Source organism: Schistocerca americana, unplaced genomic scaffold, assembly GCF_021461395.2.
Source record: "Schistocerca americana isolate TAMUIC-IGC-003095 unplaced genomic scaffold, iqSchAmer2.1 HiC_scaffold_41, whole genome shotgun sequence".
NCBI classification, from domain to species: domain Eukaryota; kingdom Metazoa; phylum Arthropoda; class Insecta; order Orthoptera; family Acrididae; genus Schistocerca; species Schistocerca americana.
Window position 1 is genome coordinate 111,073 of NW_025726137.1, and position 18,859 is coordinate 129,931.

Below are 18,859 nucleotides of genomic sequence, written 5' to 3' on the forward strand. Positions count from 1 at the left end.
TAAAGTAGATCATCCTGAGTCCGCCGACAAAGAGACAGTGATTGGCGAACATGGTTAGCGATGTTGGTCACCAAGAGAAAACATTCCAGAATCATAGACGAGTTGTGGCTGATGTTCAAACTCACTATAGATCTCTACGTAGCTAATAAAAATATGATGATGCCCTGTTTTGGTTAAATAGTAAGCCTACATTCTGAAATTGCTGCAAATTGAATTTTGTTACACCCTTGCTAAGGAACAAATACAGTATCACTTAATACAGTCTCTGACTTATTGGCTCTCCATGCTCTTGCACTGTTTTGCATGATACAGTCGTAGGTCTTCTCATTCGTTGTCAGTTCCCGTCAAAGTTTACAGTATACTGATCACGTAGACTCTACCGACAAGATGTTTCGGTTTGGAGGGAAATGATCGATTCAGTAATTCAGTTTGCAGTAACTGCACAGCTCACTCTTGTTTTCACATCATGCAGGGGCTCTTGACGTAATTGCTGAAAATTTAACAGAACTCCAAGGTCGGTTATTCTTAGAGTTCATGTTTCCAACCTATTAGTCACGTGGAATGTACCGCTGTTAATATTCCAAGTAAGAAATGTTATTTCCAGCGCATGACATACATTGTCCCTCCAAATTTCTCTCCGATAAACTACCGTAGTTAAACTGTAAGGTCATAAAACAAAACATCGGTTCTTTGTAATACAAATATTACATAGCTTACCAGAGATGTATGACGCGTGCTTTTTACGAAGTTCAAGCCCGATTACGGTTTGGAAATTGTAGTATATTCCTAACAGTCCTATAAAATGATCGTCGGCAGCTGAAAATGCATACGAAGAAACAGCGACATCTCACGAAGAAATAAACACCACTATCAGTAGCCAGAGGAGGTGTAACAGTCTTATCGCAGGTTATCACTGCTCCTTGTAACGTTCTTCTTGCAAACTGAAGTCATGGTCCAATCAATGTTAGGTTGTACTGCTCATGTGCAGGATGCTATGACCGTTTCACCTTGAGACCACCTCTTTCCACCATTAAGGTGTTCATATGTAGCATCAGTCTACTTCCCTCCAGAACACACAGTTTCATTGATTTCGGTCTGTGCACGTTTCATGGTATTCATTCGTAATATTTCGTAATATTTCTAGATTTCGCAATTTTACATATTCCATATAGGTAAGAAAAGGGGGTCGCTACACTTTCACCTCCGTAATTACAACTACTTTTCAAGATCATCCAACCACCCGCTTCCCCCATCCGAAATACAAACACATGGATCATTGTATATAGGAAATGTCTTAGGATTTTTGGTAGGTTAGCGATTACTAAATGTTTTTGTACTAAATCTGAAGTACCTTTTGCATATACGTTCACACCAAGAAAATAACTCATTCCTTATTTTTTATAGGTGTACTTTTAATAATTCCCAATTTAATTTTTAGCTTATAACATAGACCTGCATCTTCATCATCTATTTCTTTCTCCAGCATGTAACTTGACAAATACAGAGAAATACTTTCTGGAATTCTAATACATACAAAATTTTCTTCCTGTAAAATACTAATTTTGTGGTTTCAACTATTAGCTCCGTTTCTTTCTGCAGTTCCTCTAGGCGAGAAGATTCGAAGATTTTAATTATTCCTCTTATTTTTTCCATTATACTTTTGGTAATGCATACTACATCTTCCAGTGTGTGTGCCGGCATCTCCTCGGCTCCACATTCTTGGGGGAATTCAGTATAGAACTTCAGTGGTAGGACAACCTTCGTTCTGGAGCACATTAACTGATATCAAATTGATATGCAAATTAAGTCGTGACAGTTCACTTATTTATGACATAAGCCTATTGTTCTGCTAGGTGGTTTTTCATGTAATCTCTCCCCCTTCCCCACCCTCTCCCTATTGTTCTGTTAATTGCTTTATGGGGGCTGATTTATGACTCCCTGAGGGTAATTCATCCTTCTGAGAAATCTCTCACACCTCCCCCTCCTCGTCCTCCACCCCTCCAGGAAATCCCCTCAGGATACAAACACTTTCGATATCTAACTAAGGGATTAATAAATTAAATTGAACAATTAATTAACCTCTCCTCCTCTGGGAAAACTACCAGCTGCCTTTCCCTCCCCCAGATCCCTTCGCCTCCCCCATCTGGAATTAGGAGAAATAGACTTAATTGATTGTCCACTTGACAGGAATCGATTGGGGCGTATCGAATATTTTTAAATAATTTATGGCAGGCAAGGGAGTATGTGTGACATAGTTATTTATTCCTTTAAAGAATCTGTCGGGAAATTTACTGTAGTGTATGTAATACTGGTTCTTTAAACAGTTTCTGGATGACAAGACAGTATGGAATTTTTAAACATTTATGGCGCTATTTTATTGTGGTCATACATTGAATACTGTCATGAAACACTCATCACACATAGGGGCAGATTGTCCTGAAGATTTATGGCGAAAAAGCTCTCGAACACGTCACTGAATGTGGGACCAATCTCACTGCACAGTGCGTGCCACAAGTCAGGAACCGTCGCAACTGTGAGACCACACTAATCCTCTGCAAACAAAGGATCAGGCAGTGGCATCCCTTTCAAAATTGATACCAGACTCATTTCTTGCCTCTCTCTCCCTCCTCCCCCCCCCCCCCCCCCCCTCTCTCCCACAGCGTTTGTTTCAAGTATTACTTTCTGTTTATGTGAACTAAAATATGCAAGCACACGCAGACCAAGATGTCCTCCCCCGACCCCATTTCATCCATCCCTCGATGGCCCCCACACCTACCTGGCGCTGGTGGTCGCTATATCTACTTGTCCTGACACTTCCATAGCTAGGGAAACCGGTAACAGATGGAACAAAAGCATTTGAGACGGAGTTGTTAGTGTGTGTTGTGTGCCGCACTAATCCCTTCTTTCTCCTGAAAAGACTAGTGGATACCCGGAAAACACCCAGCTGTGGATTTCTTGGAAGTATTCCCTTACTCTACTGGATTGATTTACTAATTAATTAAATCAATACCATTCATGTGCTGCCAGTTTTACCTTGTACCCGATTGGTGGATACTAGGAATGCTACATTTGGTGCGATTCGACCACATAAGTGCCCGGTTTCCAAACTCTCCTGGAGTTTTCTTCCCTTACCTCCTGTTGGTGGATACTGGGACAGTTGGGTCATTTGGTAGGAAATCCACTACTCTGGAGGTAGCTGAAAATTTCAAATTTCTGCTGAATTGCGTGCTACGACCTTAAACAATGTGTGGAGGAGTTCAATCGGTATGTATGCGCATAATACCACTATCAGGAACAATAAATTTTTCAGTCGGGAATTTGATAATGTGGTTGGGTTTTTGGTGCACTATATAATCCCTAAGTTGGTTTTCTCAGCCCACAGCGAAATGAAGAAGGAGAAGGAATGGTCTACCATGTGGCAGGACAGTAACAACAACGAATATCATCTTTCTACTGCAAGACAGAGTCCACTGGACGCTACTGAGGAGCAGTATATATATCACATAGTTAAACCGTGTTCCTATCTGCAGTAGCAGTTACCACAGTTAGGTCTCGGAGATCGCTGGAACAGTAGCAAATCCGACGCTCTCACGTCGGGAAGTCCACACGCAGCGCCCCAGGCCAGAAACCGCGCAGCACTTGTTGCCGCTGTGTACGTACATCTCAGCTACCGCGCCATGTCAGCAGCCTGACTCGGCCCACCAGACAGGAATGCCCAGCTGTGGAGGCGTCTGGCGAGGATTGGAAAGGCAGTAATTTGGAATTTATCAATACCTCCAGCGCCACTTGTTAGTGATTGATATTGAATCTTCTCAAATATGAACATAAAAATGGGATAATAGAATGAATACGATCATGAAGGCTGCCCAACACATACTGAGTACTAGTTGGTTATCCACCCACCTAGAGGGTGACACGGTTTACCCCAGATGACTGGTTTATGAGGCTTAGCGATGATTTGCACCTGAATCCAGAAATGTCAATTCATTTTGACCACCGGCTACCTCTGCCAAACACCCAGAATTCAGGCAGAGTCGTCCTAAGAGACCAGTCACATATTTATCAGTGTAATTACAATTAAATATTACAATGACATTTGACAATGAACAAAGTATTGGAAATGGCTCCTGTTGTCGGCTTTGGCTCTGGAAATATCAGTGTCTATACAATTCTTATGAGTCGAAATGATTTTCCACATAAAACGTTTCATCCCCTTATGGCAATCAAAGCCTTTAAATTGAAATTTTCCGAATCAGTTCTATACCTCCCTTAAAACCAGACTTAGTTTCTTTCGTTGGACATGTCGGAACACTGACCACAGTAATCTTACACCCTAAAACATACACATCTGTGATTGTAGTTTACATGTAGTTTACATGTGTACATGTGTGGTGCGAATGTGGACAGCAGAAAAAATTATTTGATGTACACACTCGCACCAGTCGGCTGTCATTTCGCACTGCAGAGTAGCAAGCGCCCCCCCTTCCCCACCTCTTCCCCCCCTCCCCGTCCCTTCGCCACATCATCGTTATCACATACCTTTTGTGGAATAAAGGGTCTAGTTACAATTAAATAAGTCCTCGTACCTTTTTTATAAAGGGCATTCAAATGAAACCTGGTTACTTGTGTAAAGAAACGGTAACGATTTTAATAACTCAAAAATGTAGTTATACACAGCAAACACACTCAAAAATAGTCGCCAAACTATTGGCACATTTATCCCATTCGATTACATCCTTGAAGAAGCTGTCGGATCCAGGCCTGGACCCAGTCACGTATTTCGTCGTCCGTTGCGAATCGATGTCCGCGAATAGCTTGTTTTAGAGGTCCAGACACATGAAAGCCACACCGTGAAAGGTCGGGACTGTAAGGAGGAGGATCCAGCGTTTCCCACCGAAACTGCTGCAATGTCGTCTTCACCGCATTGGCCGTGTGTGGGCGGGCATTATCATACTGGAGGATAAACGCCATTGGAAAACATGCCTCGGCATTTCGACTAAATGTTTCGTCTAAGATTCTATAACGTGGCTTGATAATGCTGGGCATTGATGGTGATTCGCTGTTCCAGGAACTAGACTAGCAGTAAGCCCTTGTGGTCACATTAGGACATCATGACCTTACCAGAACTGTTGTTCACTGCCTTTGATTTCCTTGGAGGTGCTTGCTCTGACGCTTTCCGGTTCAAAATGGTGACACCATGTTTCGTCACCTGTGACAACACGCGAAAGAAAGCCGTATTTCGTATATTGATAACGTTACAGATGACTCAAAGACAGCGCCATTCCAGTACTGCGCTGTTCGGCGGTCTCTTGGTGGGGAACCCATTGCGCACAGATTTTTGGAAAGTTCAAGTGTTGATGCATTATGCTGTGGGCGGTGCCCACGCTAATACCCAGTGACCGATAGAGCTCGTCCACGGTGATTCTGCAGTTGTCCAACAACAAAGCATTCACTTCCGTAACCGTTTCCGGTGTGATGACACGGTGAGCCTGTCCAAGACGACCGTCGTCTTCCAGTGACTCGCGCCACTCAACGAATCGTTTGCGCCGTTCCACGACACTTGAACGACTCATCTTACACAACCTCCATTTGTCGATACATTTCAGTAGTGGACGATAATGTTTGTGACCACCTTCTCTTTGGCGAGCACCCACGCTGGCACTATGCAACATCAAACGGTGACCACGCGTCAGTCTCTCTACCAATAGATGGCGCCACCATACCCGCAATTATACGGTGCCACATCACGTGTAAGGGAAAGGCAGACGCACTGACCAGGTTTCATTTGAATAAACCTCATATTTCCTCGTCTTCGCCACTTCCATGAAACCGTTTCGTACTTTTGTTACTTGTAAATCAAACCAACACAGTGGCGTGTTATGTATTCGGACCGCCATGCTGAAGTTCGTGTTAGTGCATTTGAACCTTATATCATGTTTAAACGCATAACAATCGTAGACCCAACACCCAGATCATACAAATTTCTCGACTAAGACATCATTGCAAGTGCTGTATACTACAGTGCGTCCAATCGGGGTTAATTTTCAAGGGCCAAGTAAACCGGTAGAAAAATGTTTGCATACAATAATGTTATCGCAAAAGTGTTTGGTATCGGCTCTAAGCACACTTTCCCTTGCGAAACACTGCACCTGTTTAACACTTTGGAGGAGATACACGCCGAGACAGATCTGATGCAGCTGGCAAAAATTAGTTTGTTATGAAAAAAAAAAAAAAAAAAAAAGAACCCAGCGTACAGTATGCTTCGTATAATTTCAATATTGATCGAAGTAATTGTATTCTCGCACATGTAACAAACAAAATCTTTATATGACGCTGTAACAGGTTCTTCTTTTTCCGAAACAAAACTTATTGCTGCCCGTGGTGGCCGAGCGGTTCTAGGCGCTTCAGTCCGGATCCGCGCGACTGCTGCGGTCGCAGATTCGAATCCTGCCTCGGGCATGGATGTGTGTGATGTCCTTAAGTTAGTTAGGTTTAAGTAGTTCTAAATTCTAGGCGACTGATGACCTAAGATTTTAAGTCCCGTAGTTCTCAGAGCCATTTGAACCAAAACTTATTTTTGCCAGCAAAATCAGTTCCGTCTCGAGGTGTTCCGCCTCGAAAGTGTTAAACTGGTGCAGTTTTTTGCAATAGAAAATTAAATATCGAACAGTTTCACGATAACATTATGGTGTGCAAACGTGTCTCTACCCGTTTACTCGGCTCTTGGAAATTAACGCCGAATAGAGGTACTATAGTATATTGGACTCACAATGATGTCTTGGGCAAGAAATTTGTATGATCTGGGTGTTAGGTGTACGATAGTTATGCGTGTAAACATGATATAATGCTGAAATCTGCTAACACAAACTCCAACATGGGGGTCCGAACGTGTAAGACGCCACTGTGATAGCTGGATATACAAGTACAAAAAATACGAAAGGGTTTCGTGGAAGTGGCGAAATCTAGAAAATAAAAAAGTTGCGGAAGCTTTTTAATTGTAATTACATCCTTTATTCCTCGACAAAGATGTGATAATGACAATGTGGCGTGGGATGGGGGGAGGGGAGAGGGAGTCTGCTATTTGGCACAACGACGCCCAACTGGTGCGAGCGTGGACATATAATTTTTTCTGTCGCTATACAACTATAAATGATAGTGCTGCTTGAACGTAAAGTTACTGTGGCTTATATTTCAACATGTCACCAGACTTTAGTGGGAAGTGCTCAGACTACTATGCACGTAAGAAAATTACATATGTGCAATTGTAAAGGCATGATAGATTTGACATCGGTAATTGTAATTTCAATTCACGGAAGAGAGTATAGCCGACATAGGGAGGTGATAGACTCAACTCGTAAACAGTTACATAATACAGCAAATGCAGGGGTTCAACTGGATCTGATATAGTGTACAAACAGGGCGGGCAATATGGCTGCAACAAAATGGATCACAGAACGTCCTCTCATTGGCTCCCCTAAGCAGATTCTGGCATGTTCTTTGTGGCACTATCGACAGCGTCGTATATTACAGTACACCAACACATATCGGTGATGACTTTCTAATCATTTCATCACTGGGAGCACTGTTGATCATCACATATTGCCGGAGGCCTGTGTTCTACAACACCTGTTTGAGAGAGTCTTGGAGAGGATGCAGCACTTCCCAGAAACGCTGACTCAAAATACCTACAGTCTATTCCAGAATCTGACTGGCTAGGAGACTTCAAATCAAATAATTTTTTAGAAATGAGGAGAATCGGGACACCTAGTCTGTGTGTGTGTGGACAAAATGTTTCATTTCACCGATTGCTGTAAGGGACAGGAAAGGTTTTATGAGGAAAATTATGTCCACTCATAACAGTGGTATATTTTGTGGACTGGCAAGACAGCCAATCCACTAGGACGGGAGGCCGAAGGGCACGCGTTTAAACTCACGCAGGCTGGCGTGAGGTCTGAGAAATGATAAGGAATTGAGACTAGCAAAAACGGTACGTAGCTTCTGGAATACTTAACTTTAATCCATAATTGGTGAACATCGGTCTGACGGTACATGCATCACAAGATAAATAGCAATTGATAATGGCGCCTTGCTAGGTCGTAGCAAATGACGTAGCTGAAGGCTATGCTAACTATCGTCTCGGCAAATGAGAGCGTAATTTGTCAGTGAACCATCGCTAGCAAAGTCGGCTGTACAACTGGGGCGAGTGCTAGGAAGTCTCTCTAGACCTGCCGTGTGGCGGCGCTCGGTCTGCAATCACTTATAGTGGCGACACGCGGGTCCGATGTATACTAACGGACCGGGGCCGATTTAAAGGCTACCACCTAGCAAGTGTGGTGTCTGGCGGTGACACCACCGTATAGATATTGAAATTTCCAGAGCCGAAGCCGTCAACAGGAGCCATTCCCAATACTTTGTTCATTGGCAAATATTATCAGACTGGTACGATGATCGTAATATTTAATTGTAATTACACTGATAAATATGTGGCTAGGACGAGTCTGCTAGCTGTCCAGTTGTTTGGCAGAGGTAGCCAGTGACAGGAACTAACTGACATTTCTGGTTTAAGGCGCAAGCCGTCGCTAAGCCTCACAAGCCAGTCCGGCGAGATAAAATCCTGCCACACTCTAGGAGGGTGAACAGCGAACTAATACTCAGTATGTGCTGGGCAGCCTTCGTGATCATATTTGAGAAAATTCAGTATCAATCAAAGACAAGTGTGGCCACTAGAGACATTGATAAAGTCCAAATTCCTACCATTTCAGTCGTCCCTAGGCGCCTCCACACCTGGACATTCCTGTCTGGTATGCCAAGTCTGGCTGCAGACCTGGAGCGATCGCTGAGACGCGCGTACACGGCGGTATCCAGTGCTGCGTGAGTCTCTGGCCTGCTGGGGCACTGCGTGTGGACATCCGAACATGAGGGCGCGCCGGCTTAACGCTTGTTTCAGCGATCTCCGACATCTAACCGTGACAACTGCCACTATGAAGTGGAACGTGGTTCAACTATGTGATATATACTGCTCCTCAGTAACGTCCAGTGGTAGACCGTGTCTCCTACTTCTTCGTGCCGGTGTAGCTGAGAGAACCAACTTAGGGATTGGAATGCAGTATTTGGTGTTACGGAGAGTACTCTTTGTCACTGGTCCGTTACCTAGCTTGCATAATCTGTCGCCCAGAGCGAAGTCTCAACTGAGAGGAAAAAAGTGCAGGTGACCCCTGTGTATAAGAAGAGTGAAAGAACGGATCCGTAACGCTATCGAGCGAAATAATAAATCTCCTTTGGACAGAAAAGTTCCTGTCCGCAAATCAGCGCATATGTAGAATGCACCGCTCGTGAAAAATTCAACTTGTCCTTTTCTTGTATGATAACCTGCGAACCATTGATGAAAGGCAACAGGCAAATTCAGTTTTTTTATATTTCCAGAATGCATTCCAAACATTGCCACACAGCGCTGTGTTGTGATTTAATGAAGGTCCGACGGTATGGACCAGTACCTAGTACGTTGTTCCAGAGGGCAAATGAGACGAGGTTATTATATGGAGTATGCCAGGGACGAGTGATGGAACCTGTCTTATTCTATATATATGGCTAAACGATGTGATGGATAAGGCAACTGTTTGCTGACTACACTGCAGTGTAAGGGACAGTGTTTTCGTAGAGTGTGTTAGAGGCTACAGGATGAGTCGGAGATCATTTCAATTTGGTATGATGAATGACAGCTTCCTACAAATGTCGAAAAGTGTCTGTTAATGCGGATGAGTACGAAAAACACTCCTGTATTGATGGGTACATTAGTGGTGTTGTGCTGAAGGACAAAGGCATGGCGATTATCCAGGCTGTAACATCTGTAAGTGCGGACATTCTTATACATGAGACCTTTATGTGTACACACATCAGCGTGCTGGTTGTTGTTTGTCTGCGTGGAACAGTCTTCCTACAAACACATCAGAAACTTTAGGAGCTGAGGCTTTCTGCATGATCATACTGCACCACTAGGAGGATTATGCCTGTCAGTATACACTAAGCGTTTTGCGACCACACGTCCGCACTTCACACCCGACTTATTGCCCAGGAGGAAGACGGTCATTCACTGTTTTCTCTTGCAACATCTACTTAGAGATACTAACCAACTAAAAGATATGACTTGTAATGACTACGACTTTTAGACTGCAGTGACATAAATAAAGATGTAACATTCTTCCGTACGCTGTCCTCAGCCACCAGTAGAAATACCTGCACTTACAAAAAGCAAGTCCCTCTAACTAAGGGCTTACGTTCAAAGGACGTCATTTTTCCAAGTAGAGAAGGAATTAGAATATTTCTTCAAAATATAAGAGGTATTAGAGACAAAATTAGAGAACTGCTTGTAGATTATTGGTATATCGGAGCACCACTTAAATAATTTAACACTTCAGAGGCTTCATTTACCAGGACACAGATTGGCTGGATGTTTTTCAAGGAGTTCCCTGCGGGGTGGAGGAGTGGCTATGTATGTAAAAAACAGTATTCCATGTGAGTCCATAGACGTATCACAGCACTACACTGAACACATATTTGAATGTTGTGCAGGGGCAGTTGAATTTAGTGACACTATACTGCAAATTGTGGTTGTTTTTAGGTCCCCTAACTCTGGCTTCAGATTATTTCTGCTCAAGCTAGACAGGGTTTTTGGTTAACTTTGTAGGAAGTACCAGAAATTAATTACATGTGGTGACTTCAATATAAATTTTGTGTATGATGGTGCAAGAAAAAGGATGTTGATAGTCTCCTGAATTCGTATATTCTGATGCAGGCGGTGTTTTTTTTTTTCAACTACGTTGCAGGGGAACAGTAGCACAGCCATAGGCAATATTTTTATTCATTCTTCATAACTAGATGGGCATTCTGTTAGTAAAAGGGTGAATGGTCTTTCAGACGATGATGCACAAATTTTAACACTAAAGGGCTTTTGTACTCAAACAAAAGTCACGTATACTTACAAACAATGTGGGAAAGATAATCCAACAGCAATAGACAGTTTCTTAAACCTCGTTAAGGAACAAGAGAGGCAGGATGTTTATTGTGCCGATAAAATAGATCACAAATGTGATGCTTTCCTTAACAGATTTCTCATGCTCTTTGAGAGCTGTTTTCCATTGGAACGTCCTAAACGTGGTACTATCAGTAAAAGGCTGCCCGGGTGGCTGACTGGTATGATAAGGATATCATGTAGAACAAAGCGGGATTCGTATCAAAATGCTAGAAGCAGTCACTATCAAGCTGCAGTAGCCCATTACAAACAGTAGTGTAAGGTGGTTAAAAATGTCATTAGGAAGGCAAAAACTATGTGGTATGCAAATAGAATAGCTAATTCACAGGATAAAATTAAAACCATATGGTCGGTTATGACGCAAGTGCCTGGTCAGCAGCACAAGGTCGACGATGTAAAGTCAGTTCGTAGTAAAAATATTTCTGTTACTGATAAATCAGATATATGTACAGCATTTAACAATCATTTTCTGAGAATTGCTGATGAATTAAATAAAAATCATGTAATTTCCTTGACAAATGTCTTTCCGAGATTGGTGTCTGAAACACTCCTCTGTGATATAGACAAGAGGGATATTGAGTCAATAATTAAATCGCTGAAGACTAAGGTCTTTCATGGTTATGATGGAGTGTCTAGCAGAATATTACAGAACCGTGCTGCACATGTTAGCCCTGTATTTAGCCATATTTGTAATTTTTCCTTTAGGAATGGATAGTTTCCTGAGCCACAAAAGCACTGAGTAGTAAAGCCACTTTAGATAAAGGGAGGAAGGGATAATGTAGATAATTTTAGACTTATTTCTATGCCATCAGTGTTTGTAAAAGTTATTGATTTGCTATCAAATGTACAGTTAGGCTTTAGAAGTCGTTTAACAACTGAAAATGCTAATTCTCATTTCTCTGTGACGTACTGGATGGGTTCAACACAAGCTTTCGAACGCTAGGCACATTATTTTATTTAACTAAGGCGTTTGATTGTGTTGATCACAAAATATTGCTGCAGAATTTGGACCATTACGGAATATGGGGAGAAGCTCACACTTGGTTCACCTCTTTCTTTAGCAACAAACAGGAAAAGGTTATTATTCGCAATGTTGAGAATGGCTGTGATGTGGGGTTTTAGCGGAGTACGCTCAGGTGGGGGGTGCCCCACTTATGAGTGTTGGGGCAACTCCTGTTCCTTATTTATATAAATGACATGCCATCTAGTAAAACGGGTAGCTCAAAACATTTCTGTTTGCTGATGACTCTAGCTTGGTAGTAAAGGATGTTGTGTGCAACACTGGAACGGTTTCACATAGTGCAGTTTATGACCTAAGTTCATGGTTTGTAGAAAATAAACTAACGCTAAATCACAGGAAGACCCAGTTTTTAATGTTTCTGACACACAATTCAACAAAACCCGACGTTTTAATTTTACAAAATGGGCATATGATTACTGAAACGGAGCACTTCAAATTGCTAGGTGTTCAGATAGTTAGTAAACTGTGATGGAAACCCCACGTTCAAGATCTTGTTCAGAGACTTAAAGCTGCCATTTTTACTATTCGAACGGTATCTGAAGTGAGTGATCGTTCGACACGAAAATTAGTGTACTTTGCTTATATTCATTCGCTTATGTCGTATGGTATTACATTTTGGTGTAACTCTTCCCATCTTAAAAGGATATTTTTGGCTCTGAAACGAGTGGTTCGGGCAGTAAGTGGTGTAAGTTCACGAACTTCTTGTCGACCCCTGTTCACGAGTCTGGGTATTTTAACATTGGCCTCTCTCTCTCTCTCTCTCTCTCTCTCTCTGTCTCTCTCTCTCTCTGTTATGTTAATCGAGGACCTAGAAACGACGGAGAGGCTCCGTCCCCACCGCAGCCGCAGTGGTCCACAACCCCACGACGACTACCGCAGTCCACATCACCCCTCCGCCGCCCCACACCGAACCCAGGGTTATTGTGCGGGTCGGACCCTGGTGGACCCCCCATGGAACGTCTCACACCAGACGAGTGTAGCCCTTACGTTTGCGTGGTAGAGTAATGGTGGTGTACACGTACGTAGAGAACTTGTTTGAGCAGCAGTCGCCGACGGTGTAGCTGAGGCGGAATAAGGGGAACCAGAACGCATTTGCCGAGGCAGATGGAAAACTGCCTAAAAACCATCCACAGACTGGCCGGCTCACCGGACCTCGAGACAAATCCGCTGGGCGGATTCGTGCCGGGGACCGGAGCTCCACCGCGCCTGATTAGCCGAGCGGTCTCAGGCGCTGCAGTCATGGACTGTGCGGCTGGTCCTGGCGGAGGTTCGAGTCCTCCCTCCGGCATGGATGTGTGTGTTTGTCCTAAGGATAATTTAGGTTAAGTAGTGTGTAAGCTTAGGGACTGATGACCTTAGCAGTTATGTCTCATAAGATTTCACACACACACACACACACACACACACACCGGCGCTCCTTCCCACCCGGAAAGCCATGCGTTAGACCGCACGGCCAACCGGTCGGGCTTATATATTCCTTACTGTCATTTCTTGTTAACAGTATTAGCTTATTCCAAGGAATAAGCAGCATTCACTCAGTTAATACTCGGCAGAAATCAAACCTGCGTTTGGATCGGACTTCCCTGACTCTTGTGCAGAAAGGTGTGCAGTATACTGCTGCATCCATTTTCAATAAGCTACCACTCGAATTAAAACATCTTAGCAGTAATACACGCGCATTCAAATCGAAACTGAAGAGTTTCCTCATGGGTCACTCCTTCTATTCTGTCGAGGAATTCCTTGAAAAATTAAGGTGATTCTTGTTGTTTTGTTGATCGCGTTTACTTAAACTTATGGACCGACTTTTCTGATTCATAAACGTTTGATTTTTGTCTGTTATTACCCTTATGTTGTAATTTCATATACTGACATATTCCATGACCTTGGACATTAGCTCCTCAGTTTGGTCCTACGGAACTTGATGTGTAAATAAAAATAAAATAAATTACACCCGTTACGCTCTGTAAGTCTACGTGTAACATTGCAAAGCTATATGAAATGAAACGAGCAAGTAGTGTCGGCAGTAGCGAAGGCGATTTATCGATTTAAATTTATTGGAAGAATTCTGATGAAAAGTTTGCTCAGATATGAAGGAGACCGCGATTAGACTAATTGTGCGACCCATTCTTGAGTAGTACTCCGGTACTTTGGATCTCCAGAAGTGCGGATTAAAGGAAGATATCGAAGCAACTCAGAGACGGTCTGTTTGACTTGTTACTATACACTCGAGAAACACTCAAATATAGCAAAGATGCTTCGTGAAAATAAATGGGAATCCGCGGAGGGATGACGCTTTCATTTCCGTAAACACTACTGAGAAAACCTGGACTTACCTTAATGTTGCGTTTGGCTTCTATATTCACATTAGTGAAATCCTTCAGTAAAGTCTTATTCTGTTTGCTTGCCGACATTAGATAACGTGTTTTGAATCTCTGTGAACATGACAAGTTCAGACAATAGCGTTTACAGTATTACAGTCCTACAGTCGGAGTCACTTGTTAGCAGCAAGAACTGTTAATACATTTTGCAAAAAACAACGTACCGTTTGTGGAAACGGTGATGAGCACTTGTTCATCAAATACCGCTCATAGGTATGAAACCAACATTACTAAGCTCACAAGTAAACCAAGTGAAAATATAGCACTTGTTTCAGGTTTTACTATAACCGTTAGTATTGCCCATAGCAGCACTGGTGATGCACAAGTGGTCGAGGGGTATCGTCTTTGATTCGAACTTGGGACCGAAGACGTTTTCGTTACTAAACACGAAACTGTTTAAATATTGATTAATAACCAGCATTGGCGGCCGAGGACTTCCGGCATAAGAATCACCCTCATTCTGGCAACGATATTGTCAAAGAGGGCGGTGCAGCGGACAGAGCTTCAGGGCACTCTCTTGACCTCGGGTTAGGAAACTGCTCCTAAGGGCGAAAGAATCAACAATATCAAATATCCAAGGTCATGGAACGTGCCAGTAGATGAAACTACAACAGAAAAGTAATAACAGATAAAGATCAAATGTTTATGAACCAGAAAAAAGTCAGTCCTTAAGCTTACGTAAACGCAATCAACAATGCAGAAGGCAACGGAAATCACTGCAATAAACACACATAACGTGTATCCACAAGATATATGGCCTGTAACTGAAAAAGTTTCATGATGATCTCTCCATTGGAAAAAGATTCCGGAATAGTCCACCATTCGGATCTCTGGGAGGGGACGGCCAAAGGGGAGGTGACCATGAGAAGGCGGTTAGATAACCAACGAAAGGATAACGTTCTACGAGTCGGGACATGGGTCTGTCAGGAGCTTGAACGTGGTCGGCGAACTAGAAAATCTAAAAAGATAAATTCTAAGGCTCGTTATAGACATAGTAGAGGCCAGTGAAGTGAAATGGATAGAAGAAACGGATTTATTGTCAGATGAGTATAGGGTAATATCGCACGGCATCAAATGGCTTAGCGGGAGTAGGATTCATTACGAATAGAAGGTAGGACGGAGAATGTGTTACTGTGAACAGTTCTCTGACAGGGTTGTTTCTATCCGAATCGGCAGCAAACCAACACCAACGATAGTTCATGTGTAAACGCCGACTTCGCAAACTGAGTATTATGAGATGGAGGAAGTAAATGAGGATATTGAGCGGGTAATACAGTACGAATAGAGAGATAAACATGTAATAGTAATCAGGGACTAGAATACAGTTTTAAGGGAAGGAGAATATGGGCTTGAGAAAAGGAATGAGGGAGGGGACAGACTGATTCAGTTCTGTAACAAATTTAAGCTAGTAATAGTGAATATTCTGTACAAGAATCGCAAGAGGACGAGGTATACTTGCAAAAGTCTGTGTGATAAGGGAATATTTCAGTTAGATAACGTCATACACATACAGAGATTCCGAAATCAGATACTCGTTTGTGAGGCGTACCCAGGAGCAGATATAAAGTCAGATCAGAATGTAGTAGTGATGAAGAGTAGGCTGAAGTGTAAGATTTTAGTCACGAAGAACCAATACGCAAAGAAGTGGGATACGCAAGTACTAAGGAACGACAAGATACGCTCGAAGTTCTCTAAGGCTGTAGATATAGCAATAAGGAATAGCTCAGTAGGCAGTACAGTTGAAGAGGTATGGACATTTCCAAAAAGGGGCATCAGAGAAGTTGGAAAGGAAACATTGGTACAAAGAAAATAGCTCCGAAGAAACCATACTTCTGTTGATCGGTGAAAGAAGGAAGTATAGAAGTGTTCAGGGAAATTCAGGAATACAGAAATACAAGTTGCTGAGGAATGAAATAAATAGGAAGCGCAGGGAAGCTAAGACAAAATGGCCGGATGAAAAATGTGAAGAAATCGAAAAAAATGAAGGTCGGTAGGACTGACTCAACATATAGGAAAATCGTAACAGCCTACGGTGAAATAAATAGCAAGGGTGGTAACATTAAGAGTGCAACAGGAGTTCCACTGCCAAATGCAGAGGAGAGAGCAGATAGTTGGAAAGAGTACATTGAAGGCCACTATGAAGGGGAAGATGTATCTGTTGTGATAGAAAAAGGAACAGTAGTGGATTTAGAAGAGATAGGAAATCCAGTATTAAAGTCAGAATTCAAGACAGCTTTGGAGGAACGGATAGATAACATTCCAGGAGAATTTCCAAAATCCTTGGCGGAAGTGGGAACAAAACGACTATTCAGGTTGGTGTGTAGGATTTATGAGTAGTCTGGTGATATACCATTTTACTTTCGGAAGAATATCGTCCACATGGTTCCGAAGACTGCAAGAGCTGACAAGCGCTAGAATTATTGCACATTCAGCTTAACAGCTCATGGCTTAAGAAAAGATAAAGTCACCAGAGAGGCAATGCTGACATGTTGCTTGAAAATGGAACCAAGACTAAAGAAAAATCAAGCTACATTCATAGGAATTGTAGACCTGGAAGAAGCTTTAGAGAATGTAAAATGGTGCAAGATGTTCGAAATTCTGAGAAAAATAGGGGTAAGCCATAGGGAGGGATGGTTAATATACAATGCGTACAAGACCCAGGAGGGAATAATAAGACTGGACGACCAAGAACGGAGTGCTCGGATTAAAAAGAGTGTAAGTCAGGGATGCAGCCTTTCGCCTCTACTGTACCATCGAAGAAGCAATGATGGAAATAAAAGAAATGTTCAGGAGATGGATTAAAATTCAAGGTGAAGGGATATCAATGATAAGATTTGCTGATGACATTGCTATCTTGAGTGGAAGTGAAGAAGAACTACTTGATCTGCTGAACTGAATTAATAGTCTAATGAGTACAGAATATGGATTGAGAGTAAATCTAAGAAAGACGAAAGTAATGAGAAGAAGCAGAAATGAGAACAGCGAGCAACCTAAAATCAGGACCGATGGTCATGAAGTAGATGAAGTTAATGGATTCTGCTTCCTGGGCAACAATATATCCAGTGTCGGACGGGGCAAGATGGACATCAAAAGCAGACTATCACTGGCAATAAGGGCCTCAGCTCAATTTGTGGAAGGAATTTCTGAGAGGGTACATTTCGTGCGCAACATCGTGTGGTTGTGAAGCATGGGCTGTGGGAAAAACGGAAACGAAGAGAATCGAAACATTTGAGATGTGGAGCTACGGACGAATGTTGAAAATTAAGTTAAATGATAAGGCAATGAAGACGAATTTCTGCACAGAATCGGAGAGGAAATGGATATGTGGAAAACATTCACATGGTGAAGGGACAGGACGATAGGACATCTAAAACATCAGGGAATGACTTCCATAATACTAGATGGAGATGTAGAGGAGACAAACTGCAGAGGAGGACAGAGATTTGAATACATTCAGGAAATAACTGAGGACGTCGGTTGCAAGTGCTACTCAGAGATGATGAGTTTGGCACAGGAGAGGAATTCGTGGCACTCGGCATCAAACCAGTCAGAAGACTGATGACTCATAAAAAGTAGCGTTTGAGGATGACCTATGAAGGCTGAAAACCAGTTACGATTGTGTCATAAAAAAGTGATGGAGTTAAAAATAGAAAAAAGTAATACCTTACTCTTAATACATCACATTCATTTCTATATGGCACTGAAACCAACGCTATTTCTGTTTCAGAATTTCTGGGACAGATTTTGAACCTGTCCAGTTTTGAGATGCTGTACCGAGGCTGCTGGTTAATTAATTACCTGGACCCTGTCGATCCTCTTGTCGAGGCCGACGACCTTGAGCCCTCTCCTGAGCAGCGATAGTGCGGTGGCGGCGCCGATGCCGGAGTTGGCGCCCGTCACCAGGGCGACGCGACCTGCGTACCGCTCCATCCTGACAGCAAGTGGCGCGCCTCAGCGGCTGTTCGCCTCCAGAGGACAGGCGGCCCGCGTAGGTCCGGCAGGGCAGCTCGTTATCGCCCGATCGCAGTCCATATCCCTCTCTGCCGGCGCGCAAACAGATCTGTCTGTCCGATGGACGACTTCAGTGGAACGCTTCAACGAGTAGCTTCTAGAACCTGTAACAGGTAGAAGAGCAGTTTTTGCCTTATTCAAATCGACATTCGGTTTGACCGCAACTGTATGTAAATAAATAAATACGTAGCAGCATTTGTTCCAAACAATTTCTTTGCTGACGACCGGTCTGTAAAGCTACACAACGTCGACGGAGTAAAGTACACATTCGAAATGAAGGCAACGTTCTACGAGGGGCATTCAACAAGTAATGTAACATAGTTTTTTCTCTGTCCCTTTCTGTTGAAAACATCAAGAATCTGGAATATCACGCTTCAGCTTCTGTAGTTATAAAAAGTTTCGATATGTGCCGGCGCTAAA

General features: G+C 42.8%; 1 protein-coding gene across 1 annotated transcript in view; it reads right to left on the reverse strand.

The window, feature by feature from the left end:
- LOC124582336 (dehydrogenase/reductase SDR family member 11-like) overlaps positions 1 to 18,358 on the reverse strand; it is a 62,303-nt gene extending 43,945 nt beyond the window's left edge. Inside the window, exons 1-2 of the mRNA XM_047131309.1 lie at positions 18,227 to 18,358; positions 16,324 to 16,329 (exon numbers count right to left, since the gene is read on the reverse strand). Of these exons, the coding sequence (XP_046987265.1) occupies positions 16,324 to 16,329; positions 18,227 to 18,358 (138 nt within the window). The remainder of the gene's footprint in view (positions 1 to 16,323; positions 16,330 to 18,226) is intronic.
- Positions 18,359 to 18,859: the final 501 nt, after the last annotated feature.